Source organism: Chrysoperla carnea, chromosome 3, assembly GCF_905475395.1.
Source record: "Chrysoperla carnea chromosome 3, inChrCarn1.1, whole genome shotgun sequence".
Lineage (NCBI taxonomy): Eukaryota > Metazoa > Arthropoda > Insecta > Neuroptera > Chrysopidae > Chrysoperla > Chrysoperla carnea.
In genome coordinates this window covers 58,020,018-58,033,249 of record NC_058339.1, presented here as the reverse complement: position 1 = coordinate 58,033,249, position 13,232 = coordinate 58,020,018, and the positions used below count along the sequence as shown (strand labels likewise).

Below are 13,232 nucleotides of genomic sequence, written 5' to 3'. Positions count from 1 at the left end.
CGAGCAAATATTTAATTTTATTTAAAATAGTTCTATTATAAATTTTAGAAAATATAAATATTTAGAAAGCTTTTTCTTTTACAGATCGATAGACGCCACAAAACTTTTCGTCTTCGAAATTTATCTATTCACCATTTTTCTGCTGGTTACACTTTTGACACAGCCTGTATATTCATTTTTTCATTAAATTTTATGAAAAAATGCAATGAATACGGTATTTATTATTTAAAAAAAATGAATAATTCATGAACGTAGAATCAATAGAGTGTAGAAATATTTAACTTTATTTACTAAATTAGTAGCTCATCAACAAAGATTTAATGTACTGAATAACTATTTGATAATCTCTTGAACATAAGAAGTTAAAATTTATTCATTTCTTATTATCGAAAAAGTTTAAAAATTTGAAAATGTTCCATGTGCCTTCAAACCAAGTATAACCTTTTCTTAAAAATTTAATTTCAATTATAAAAATTTAACGAAATTCGGAAATCCGACCGAATTGATATATAATTTAATTTTAAATAATATCAATAACAATACTTTTTAGCACAACAACTCCTGTAAAAAACACCAAATATATTCTATCTTTATAAAATATTTCTGGGACAACTTTTGTACATCTTTTAGCATTCTCTGGACATCTATTAGCATGAAACTATTCTGGTAAAAAAAACGTATTAGCTTGTATTCTGCTAAACAGCGCTGTTTTTTCTTCTCATTATAATACTCTCTTATATTAATACACGTGGAAGATTCGGTGAAAACGGAGGGGAAAATATATAAAAAAATGCAAATATCAGAAAATTTTTCTTATAATCTGAAAATGATTGTTCTTATTTTTGCGCAAAACACTCAATTACTTTAGCAATCTTCTGAAATAAAAAGAAGTTTTTCGACAGTTTCTAGTGAAATTATTAATAAATCCCGTAATAAGTTTTTAAGCCTAAAGCATATAAAAATAAAAACTTACTGGCATTAAGCGGCATAGCTGATGAATGCGTTGACATTGTTGCTATATGATGTCCACTATTATTGGCATGTTGTGCTGAAAGGCCCGCAGCTGCCATATGGCCACGGGCCGTCGCTTGTTGATAGCTGAGCACTTGCCCGTGTTGCTGATAAAGAACCGCAGCAGTGGCTTGATGCTGTCCACCGCTAGCACCACTGTGTGCTCCACCTCCTCCACTGCCCCCTCCACTTTGATGATGACGCCCGAAACCCGCCACTGTGATTTACTTTTATTTCTATACGTGTTCACAAGTTTTTTTGTTACTGTTATTATCGATGTTTTTATTGATATTGTTGATAATAATATTATTATTATTATTGTAATGGTTTTTATTTATTGTTGTATTATTTTCTATTATTTTATGTAATATTATTTGTTTCGATGTTAGCGATATTATCATTGTTTTTGATTGTTTTAAATTGAATGAAAATTTGTATTTAATCTGTGAATAAAATTTTTTTTTCAACAAATAAATACCACAAATGTTTATTTTAGTCGATTTTTGATTAATTTTTTACATGAAGTTAATATTTTCATGAAAATTCGTTTTAAACAGTGTGTAATTTTTGTTTCTGGCAATGGATTAAGGAATATTATTTGAGCAAGCGCTTTAGATATGTATTTTGTACAATCTATTTTGTTTTTCTTAATGCAAAACATTATTTCAATATATCCTATGAATTTTTTTCAAAATGAACATTACTTTTACAAGAATTAAACAATCGCATTTTGCAAAATAAAAAGTGTATCTTGGCTTTCTTCGTTTAGAAAATTGATAAAATGTTCGCAATTTAAGTTCTTTCAATCAAGTCTTAAATTCATGAGAATTCAAAAAGATTAGAACCAGGACCGGAAAACTAAATTTTTACATTGCATTTAGGTTTTTCCTTTTTAACAGTAAAATGACAAATTTGGAGCAGGGTCGATTGATCAAAATAATTTTGTGCATTAAGAAAACATTCAAGCTCACATTTATTTCTATCTGCACTATTAAAAAGTTATTTGCATAATCATTCATTTAGAAAAATTACTACACAAGAAGCAAATCTTCACATCAAGTGCGCAATTTATGCACGATCTTTTTATATTTTGTCATATTATTCTAGAAATTAAATCCCATACTTTTATTGTTCGAAATAAAATAATGAAATAAAAAAGTTAATGTTGACTGATAAAAAAAAAAAAAAATTCGATTAGATGAAAAAAATTACAATATGTATCTAGAGATCGTATGGCCGAGCTGGCTAAGGCGCTTGGCATAAATTCAGGAGGTCCGACTCCTGGTGCAAGTGTATTTTTTCCATTCTCTTTAATTATAAAATTACGACTTGAGACAACAGTAAAATGCACTCGTGAATAATGTACGAAAGCAGCTAAGGATTCTAATACATGAAATCTAGCAAAGGTTGGGTATTAAGTTCTAAAAAAAAAATAATTAATATTCTGCCAAGGAGTTTTGAAGATTTTGAACTGAAAAATATTTATTTTAATAAAATGGAAAATTTTATTAGTTACAAGTGTTTTTTTCGCATTTTTGTATTTTTATCTATTACGTTCGATATCCGTACTTTGTGAAAATTCTTACACTTACAAATCATATGGTTTCAAAATAATTTATTTATATTAGTCAATATTACATTACCGAAATTATTACATTACCGTATAAAATTTATTAAAATAAATGTAATTTCGATATTCTATTACGAAAAATGTGAACATAACACACATCATATAGAAAATAGGAGTGAAAAATGTAATCTAATATTATTTTGAACCCTTCAAATATACTCATGGGAATGTGAACTTATTTTGAAAAAACAATAATACAAAGATTAAGTGAATCACTCATATATCTAGTATAGTATATGGCGACTCGACGTTATACTAACATCATTTTCCATGTGACATTCGTATTTGACAAATCTCTTAATATTTAAAGGTTGTACTTATATCATATAATAGGTCAAATCAGGTCGAGTCGAGTAAATACGTTTTTCTTTTTTCGTTAAAAGAATATGAAAAAATAGAGTTTTCTTACTTTATTTGTGAAATGTGATTTTTTATTATATTCTTACTTTTTCTGATCAAATTTTACCTTTTTCAGCGTTTTAAAGACATGGGGACAGTAGAATCATAATGATCTACATTTTCATGTAAGAAAATAAAGAAAAATTTTTTAAAGTAATAAAGTTGGGTAAATTTAAGTTCAAAAAGATAATAATTCACATTCTATCAAAGAATATTGAATATTCTGAACTGAATAATATTTATTTCACTTAAATGTTAAATTTCATTCAGTAAAATTTTTTGATATATTAGAAGTTTTTCGAATTTATGTCTTGTTATCTATTACATTCGGAAAGAATATGAACAAAGGTAACTTTTATCATATTGTTGCTTTTTTTCTGATCAAATTAATCTTTTAAAAATATATGGGGGCGGTGGAACCATAAGTAGCGATCTAAGTAACATTTTCATGTTTGAGAAAAAATAATTTTTAAAAAATGTAACGAAATTAATAAGGTAATAATTTTTACCAGTTAATATTTATAAAATCTATTATAATCCTTGTTAAAATAAGCATAATCATCGTCATTCCAACTCGTTTATTTGTTTCATTTTAGATGGAAAATATTGTTTATTTTAGTTAAAAACATAAAAAGCTTGACTTGACCCGTGGAAACTAGCGGTTATATTTATGCTTAAAGAAGAAGCCAATTTTCTACTTATTGGCTGATTATAATTTATTCAAAACTCATTATGTTTCATATGTTCTGATGGTAGCTTTAAACTCAAATGTACAAACATTCTTTGTTTCTAACAATAAGAAAAGCTTCAAAAGCGATGCTTTTTTATGTAAATAACCAACAATATTTAAACAAGCAATGTTGCATTAACTGGGGGGAAAACATACAAGGGATAGAATTTGAAATCTTTGTCATTAGACCAACTATGCTGATAGTCTCATGTGTAACTTTTCTGATTCTAGGACAAAACATTTGGAAGTCAACCATTATTACTTAGAGCTTCGATAACAATGGAAAGTATTTACAGTGTCGCTCAAGTTATTTGAAACTTTTTTTTCTGATTATTCGAATCCGGCGCGTTAAACTGTCAAGCGTAAGGCCAAGAAAAATAAATACAAAATTGAAAAATCAGCAATCTCGTCAGATCATTGACCTATCTTAGTTCAATAAGGAATATCCAAAATCCAGTCGACTTAATGGAAAACTTTTCGTGACTTTTATATAATAAAATTAAGAAAAAAGTGACTAATTTAATAAAATGTATAATTAACTCTCCTAAGTGTGATTAACATCAACGAAAATTAATTATTCCAAAAATCAAACGATGTCACATAATGAATTAACAATAAAACAGCGTATGCTTACAATATTGTGGGTACAAGAATGTTTATGGTTTGTTTGGTTTGTTTCCAATGATAAAACAGAAATAAACAAACAAACAGGCCATAATAATTCCAATGACTTTTGTTTAATACAACATTGAATATGGTGGATATATATGTACTATATATATTTCTGTATATAAACGATAATCATGTATTTATATATGTGTGTATATGTGTGTAGAAACGTTTCATTTCGGTAACACTGATAACGCACGTTCGGCAACTTTGTCACCTGTAAACTAGACTTTATCTATACCAAAACTATTTTATTATAGTGAAATACATTATATTGTGTGGGTAAATCTGACAAAATGTAATATACTGAACACAAAAATATTATAGGATGTCACAAATATTTGATTTAAGGAAGTACCTAATCTGCTACGTTCTACGTTTGAAAAAAATATAATACTTAAAATATTTACATTGTGCGCGAGATTACAGGCTAATGTAACCGAGTATGATCTGCTAAGTGAATACATGTATGTTCATAGCAAAACCAGTTCATGAATCAATTAATTGGTCGTTATATAGGCAAATATAATTTAGGTGATTTATGTATACTCAATGTCACAAAAAATGCTCGTTTTAAAACATTCTAAGTGTTACTATTATAACATAACATATGATGCGTACGCTTAGAATGTTTTAACTTTGGCACTTTTTCTGACAGTGAGTGTACGTTGAAAAACAGTTTGTTTACTCGCACTTGCTTCTAGTCTTTCAGGACTAAGCTTTTATGTACAAAAAACATGCAATATACATAAATATTATTTATTAAAAATTTTGGTTGAAAGTGAATAATTATTGGATTGAAAATTATGTTTATAAGTAGAATATTACTATTGCAGATTTAAATTAAGTACCACCCTGTACTATGTCCAGTTTTATAAATATTATAACATAGGCAATTACAATTGTTAATTATTATAATTAGTTCTTGCATAATTAATTACTTTGATATATTAATAAATGATATATTTATTAAAATTAATTTGAGGTATTATTAATAATAGTTAATATTTATTTTAAGTCTAATTAATTAATTTCTCTTGTATAAGATTATAAAAATATTATGCAATGGCTCTTTAAGTTAAAGTCCACGCCCAATTTTATTTTCATTGTTTTTTTTTTTTTTAATGCGAAATATTTTATTTTGCGTCCTGAATTAAATCATACCGGTCGAAATTGGAGTATTTTTCGCCTCCCCGCACTTTTCGCAGTGTACCCTGTCAATCACTCAAAAATAGTATTAATTGTTTGTATAAACTAATATTTTTCATTATTATAATTCTAAAAGCACAATAACTTCACAATAACATGTGTTTAATGCTGTGTGTACAGTCAGTCTCTCTTAAATACATACATTTCAATGATGTTCTAGCAATGATTTATATTATTTACAATAAATTTTTCCATAGAATTCCAGTAATCGGAACTTTCCGAGTTTATTTGGGGTTAGGTTTATCGAAACTTGACTGTATTGGTTTTTAATGGATTAACAATACGACTTGATGATGACTCTAAACAATCGATTAAGAAGTATATATTTCTACAGATTTGTATAAGTATACAAAACAATTTATTTTATTCAAGCCAATTAGTGTATAGTGTAAATTGTATTTATGTATTAGTAGACCTCAATATATACGAAAAGCCATTAAACACAATCAAGATTATATCACAAAACTTGAACTTAACTGTTTAAAATACTGTAATACAATATACGAGTATAATGGAAATAATATATACAGCATGTTCGAGAATAATATCTGAAAGAATTTGTTATTTTGAAAAAAATGGTGACATTAAGATATGCATTAAATACTTGATTCTTGTTTTTTATTTTTTGGGAATAATCAGCAGTTGGCAAAAATTCTTAAAGGATAAATTCGTGGATTTTAAGGGTAAAAAATGTGCCTATTGCAGTGAAACTGGCTGGGCAGAACGACTGGATCTACCAGTGCAATAATCAAGATTGCAGAAACTGTCACAATTGATAACAGAAGGAAACGATATCTCTACTTCTATGGTACTGCCCATCAACCTGAAAATGATCTTTGACGACCTCCGCAACCTGAAAATGGTCTATGAAGTAGTGTTTGGTGATGGGTTAACTCTTTCATAAGTTATTATTCATATACTAAATTAATATGACTAATTATACAACGCGCCATGTTTTTCTGTTTTTTGGGATCACTCTGTAAATCTTTTACATGTATATACCAATTCCTTTTCTTGTTTGGAGGTTTTGTTTTGTAAATAAAATGTGTATTTTTAGTGTTTGTGGAATGAGTCAGAAATGGAATGAGAAGGGTAACTGAGCAAATGTTAGTCAGATATATAGTCAATAACTGCTTTAAACTGGGTGATTTGAGCATAATATTCTCGAAAATATTTCAATATTTTTGAATGTGTGGCGAATCATTCGGTGACAAAAACTCAATGTAACGAGAACCTTAGAAGGGTATTTTGAAATCAGAATCATCTTTATGCTACGAAGATATCTGAAACCGTAGGATTTCAGTGAAATCATACTCTTTGTGTCTATTACTATATTTATAATAATACTTTGCTTTGGAAGAGTTCATGGTTATTTTGTATACAGTATAAAGACCGCTATAAAGATTTATATTAACTCAAATTTTCGAAACAAATGCACTTCTAGTGTCTGATCTACTTGATATTGTTAATACGACCGAATATCGTTTTTTCTATCATCCCATTGTAAGTTGTTGGTTTGGTTTTTAAAGTTTGTTCTTATTATATAACGCCAATTTATATTCTTTTATTATCTGATCTTATTTTAGCACACAGAGGTTTTTCTATAATAATACCGTTCATGTCAATGTGTGTGTATATTATATGTATGTATGCACCGCGTGGAGCAGAAAAGTGTTCAATTTTGAAAACGCAGACAAAAGAAATACCACCAGATCTTTTAAAGTATTTTTGTATTACCTTATACCGATTTTCCACTAAACGGATAAACAAAATCAAAACCCAAAAGAATAATAATAAAATATTGGTGCTTTAAATTATTATTTTGGATTTGTTTCACTTTGATTTTTGTTTTTCATCTTCTAGAAAACAAAAAACCCAACATAAATTCAATGGTACGTTTAATTGAACCGCCTTTATCTAAATAAAAATCGAAAATAAAGTACTGAAGAAAATTAACTGTGGGTTCATTGTGGGTACAGTAGGTCTTGTTTTGTTTTCATCTATTACTTTTACATTGCGTTTACAATGTGACCGTGTTTTATGTTCTTAATATAAATAATATTAAAGTACTGATAGGATCCGAAAGAAAGTAGTTCAAATTCCGATGGCAATACTGCGGCATATTGTAAATGGAGGTAGTAAATAGATTACTTTGCAAATATGCATGGAAATTGGTTTTTACAGTTTTTTCAAAATCACACACTAGCTCCTCTGTTCCAGACGTATATTTGCGTGCGTGTGTGTATAAGATTGTATATAAAACCTATGAAATTGTTTTATTTTTAAGTTTAGTAGTATCATTATTGTTGTTGTATTGTTATAGTAGTTGGGTATTTAACTGCGTTATATTTATGGAGTTTTTTAATTTGTTTAGAATTTATTTATATATTATTATTTTTTATTCTACACTCGGAGTATACAATGAGTTCCAAAAGTCTCGGAACTAACAAATCCAAAAATTATTGTTTTAGAAAAAAAAAATTTTTTTCAGACAAAAATTGTAGAGCAAAAGAAGTTGTATAAATTCTGAATTTGAAAGATATTTTCCAGGTCATTGAAAAGTGAACTCTAACTTTTAACTGGTACGAGATAGAGGAAAACCTTAAACAAAAGAGCAAAAGATAAAAAACAAAACACATTTTCTCGAGAATATTTTAGAATCGTTAGACACTGAATTCGAAGTATTATCTATTCTTATATTGATGTAAGTTAACTCATTGAACTTCCCGAGAGATCGAAAATTTTTAAAATTACAAAGTTAGACTTTAGAAAAGGAAGAATGTATTTTGTAGATCCGACTTTCATTAATTAGATTGGTCAAAAATTATTCTACTACCTGGTACTTTTCAAACACAACCCGTATATAGATTAAATAATTTTCTTAGAAATATTTTTACAGAAAAGAATTTATTTAAATGCTACAGACATGATATCGTCAGTATTACATTATCTGATTTATAAAAAGCATTTTTAAAGGTAAGGTTTTCTTCATTTTTGCTAAAGCTGTAACAATTCTAGCTAGCTAAAGTAGCTTTTAGAACCGTGGAAAACATTAAAAAAACCCAAGGAAAATTCAAAACGTTCCGATAACATAATAACGATTTACTTATGTTCTTCCACAGAGATAGGAGAGGGTTTCAAGTCACCGAAAATTTGCTTACGTAATACTTAAATGCTTCCTGACAAAAAACTTGGTCAGTAAATTTGTATCATTCTTCTTAATTTTTTTACGAAGAATTTTCTTTCTAAAAGATTTCACAACTATTTTACTCTATGATTTTTATACATTTATGTATTTGCTGGTCTATTCTAAACCATCTATCATTTACTAATTCAATGTAGGTAGGTACTATTTTTCATATTGTGAAAAAAAATAATTTATAATAATTAATGGGCGTTTAACTGAGTGTGCATTCGAGCAGTGTAACGTCGGTTCTGATTCTCATGAAATTGATACATTTTCTGTACCCGTTGTCCAGTACTTATACGTTGTACAAATTCAAGTAAAATTGTATGAAACAAATTAAAATTTACTGCAAAATTATAATGAAAATCGATCAAATAAAAATATAAAAATAAATTTTTATGAAGATATATCTGAAAGTAATAACTAAATGGAAAATGTATAATATAGAATCTTTAAAGTAAATTTAATATCTTTTCCTGTTATGGACATTTCAATCTCCCTGAGTTGTGTGTCGATGGAAGTGTATAAAATATATACAAAAAACATATTATATTACATAAACCTGTACACCTAAGGTACCAAAACCAAATGGGGTACGTTCTAGTTGATATTACAAAATACATATAAAAAATTTGTGTAGGTAATGAGATTATAATGATATTTATTATCGATTTGAAATATTTATTCATTCATCTATCCAATATCCGTTTCCGGCATCCTGATCGTTCGTTTTACTATTATAATATAGTAGATATAGACACTAAAATATGAAGATGTGCATATTGATATTACACGGAGAAACTTTCATTTTATTCTATATCAAAGTTGCATATCATTGATTTAAATAGGTAAAAAACTAATAACGTGTAACTAAAAAAAATATTATAAGAAAAACTTAAAACAATAACCAAAACAGAATATTCATATATTATAAAACTTTCAATAATATATATTATATATACTTATAACTTTAAATAATATATTTACGGAAGATTCCTTAACAAACTCTCGGCATTTCTTGAAAAAGATGATAAATATATAATATTACAATTACCAAAAACAAGATTTTTTTATTTAAAATAAGTGAAAATAAACAATTGACTGTGTTAATTGTTGAAATTCCTTGTATAGACAATGTCGAATACCAGACCTTGTATTTTTTCATAAATAAAATAAATTTAAAAAATCAAAAACAATTATTGTAAATAAAGTGGTGACCCTTGAGAAATTTCGAAAAAATTTATATTTTCCCCGCTTCATATTATCCAACAGGTTAGGTATAAATCATATTTAATAGGCTAATCATTATTTGAAACCCCTGACAAATTTTCAACCCTTTAATCTTAAATAGTTTTGGAGAAAATGAAAACTTATTTTCTAGACTAATTTGCGCTCTCACGGGTAGATAAAGATGTTTACGAAAAAATGTTGCAAACAAAAGTTGTTATCAATATCCTAATTGACTTATGTTTCTCTTTTTCGAACATAAATTAAATTTTTACGTCCTAAGCACACTATAAAAATTTCAGCTTGATATCGCTTTTCATTATGAGCTAACGTGATGACGTACGGACAGGCGGATATACGGAAATAAACCGATTAGATGCTTTTATTATTTTATTTATAACACCTATGCCATAATTTTGTTCGAATCATTAATATTTCTAAGCGTTACAATATAAAAATCATTTATATACGATTTCTTAATTATTTGTTAAAGTTCGTACCACTTAATTAATAAAGTGAAGATAAGCTCAAATTATTAAAAAAAAAACTATAGTGTTCTTGTTTTATCGAAGCCAACTTTTTGAACTTTTAAGTATTTTTGATGGTATAAACTTTTTTAAATTAGAATTAAAAGATCGGACTACTAAAATTAAACTCTTTGCTTTAAAAATGTTTGTTTTTTTAATTGTTGGCCTCGATAAAACGACTCAAGTATAGAGTTTAAAACAGTCCTAGAATCGCTTCTATGTAGCAACTTTTTTCTAAAAATTTTTGATACTTTTTTAGATTTTATATTTGAGTTAAGAGAGTGGCCGACGGGAGAGCATTCTAACTATGGTAACAATGAGTGTATGAACGTTAGTCAAAAAAATTATTAACAATGGAAGAAATCTTGTTTTAGTGTCATAGATTATGCTCCCACTCGTCTCTTTGAAAAATTTCCAATCTTATTTCACCATTATTTTTTTACTTTGTGAAAATAGAAAATTTGTACAAAGCTGAAGCCCTTGTAAGGTTCTCAATTTCATTATAATACGATACATGCGAAGATATATAAAAGAACCGCTGGACTCCCTGGCAAATAAATCTATTATAATATAAACAGTAATACAATATAATAAGTAGTACTGAAATATAAACAGCTTAAACAACTACAATGCATCCTTTTTACTATGACAGTATTGCAAAAAAAACTCTCCGTGTATTCTAACTAATACAATGGATGGTCAATATACATAATAAATATTGATATTCTATCAGTATCATATTGTTGTTTCATCAGTTTTTTTTTTTTTTTTTTTTGAAATGTAAATATTTTTACCCAAGTTTAAAAAAGTCATACATTTTGTAACTGTACATTAGTTTCTGGAATACTATTATGGGACTAGAAATTTATTTCTATTAAAACAAATAAAATCTTCATTTCAGCTTAGTGTTAATTTTAAACCAGGTTTAAAATCGCAATTGAATTGTAAGAAGAAAAGAAGAAAGTGGAAATTTAAATTTGTATGTAGTTTCTACAATTCTGACCAGTAGCTAAGCTTTATTATGAAAATAATACTGACTAATGGCGCAAAAGTCGAGGAGAAAAAAAATGTTTTGCCTAAAAACAAAAAAACTACCTTAAATTCAAGAAGCCAAATTCATTCCTAGGCCAAAATTCAATAAAATATTCTAAAAAAAAATCTTAGTGACATTAAACAAAGTTAAATGAATTCTTAAATTCTTGTTTATCATTCTTAAGTCATGTTATCTATAGAAACGGGAGAACTTATTTATGTTTAATATATTTTAATCTTCAACTTCGATTATGGATATTTTTAGTTATAAAATTCCTCAAATCTTAACCTACAACGAAAATTATTATAATTTCTAAACATTACAAAGATTGTAGGTTAGAAATAGTATGATTTTTTCTATACATCCAATAAAGTGTTACCTATTCGTTGTGTGCGTTGTCATAGTAGTGACAATAAAATCCCTGCTAGCGCTTCCAGTGAAAAATTTTGGCGATAAAGGACGCTGTTATGACTAATTTGCAATTCTTTACATGTTAATGTTATAGAAAATGCCAAATTAAAATTATTGAAAAACACTAATAAATTAAACTTAATGCATTAAAAATTGTGAAAATAAGAAATCAAATTGCACAAATATTATTTTTCAAATGTAAATTATCATAATTATTTATATAAAATTGTGAGACAATAATATTAAATTTTCAATTTAAGTCATAAATGCAATCCATACAATTATATATACATGCATACAATTCTATAATTAAAGTAGTGTATCGTTACCATAGAAACGCCTCCAATAAAACTCACGCACGGTGCGAATAACAAAAATCAGTTTAATTTAGGATATTTTGTCTCTACATTTTATTGACAAAAATAAATAATTTATCCATATAAAAGTGAAAAATTATTTAAAGTAATAAATGTATTTCAATTTATATTGCTTTTTTATAACAAAAATATATTAAATTGGTTTTTTTTTTCTCAGTAATTACATATTAAATGACATAATAATGACCGAAAATATATATATGAACATATATGTATAAAGTTATTATGGAAATTAGAACCGGAAAATAATGAATTATTATTATTTTTAACTATTAAAACAATCAAATTTTAAATATAGGATAGATAGTACAACTTTATTAGAAAGAAAATATACGGTTTATAATATAGGGTTTATTTAATTTTAAAATCTATATTTATTATCTTAATTGTAAATTGACATATTATGAAAATGCACACATGTATTTGTTTTCATTTTAATTTCTAGATGTAAGAACTCACTTATTTGTAAAATATCATGGGTTACGATATTTCGAGAGTTGTGTAATGGTGTGTTCAAAGTTTCCAAAATTTAGCTACTTAGGATAAAATGTTTCAATTTTTAGGATCCCATGGATTGAAATTTAGTTTGAAATATCGACAATAAAACAGGAAGCCTTATTTGATTAATTATTTTGTTGATAGAAGACGTTCGCTATCTTGGGAATTGAAACTACAGTAATGTCATTTTCTCACACAAAAATTAAAAACATGATGAAGATTTTCCGTCTCGTGTTTAAATAATTTAACATGTAAATTCAGTGTGAATGTTCAAGTATTTAATTTTACAACATTATTCTGATAAATCGTAAAATATTTTAAGTG

At 26.8% G+C, this 13,232-nt stretch overlaps 1 protein-coding gene across 1 annotated transcript in view; it reads right to left on the bottom strand.

The window, feature by feature from the left end:
• Nucleotides 1-520: 520 nt before the first annotated feature.
• Nucleotides 521-13,232, bottom strand: part of LOC123296143 (type-2 histone deacetylase 1-like) — a 196,185-nt gene continuing 183,473 nt past the window's right edge. The window contains exons 2-3 of the mRNA XM_044877605.1: nt 974-1,228; nt 521-561 (exon numbers count right to left, since the gene is read on the bottom strand). Coding sequence (XP_044733540.1) covers nt 521-561; nt 974-1,228 — 296 coding nt within the window. The remainder of the gene's footprint in view (nt 562-973; nt 1,229-13,232) is intronic.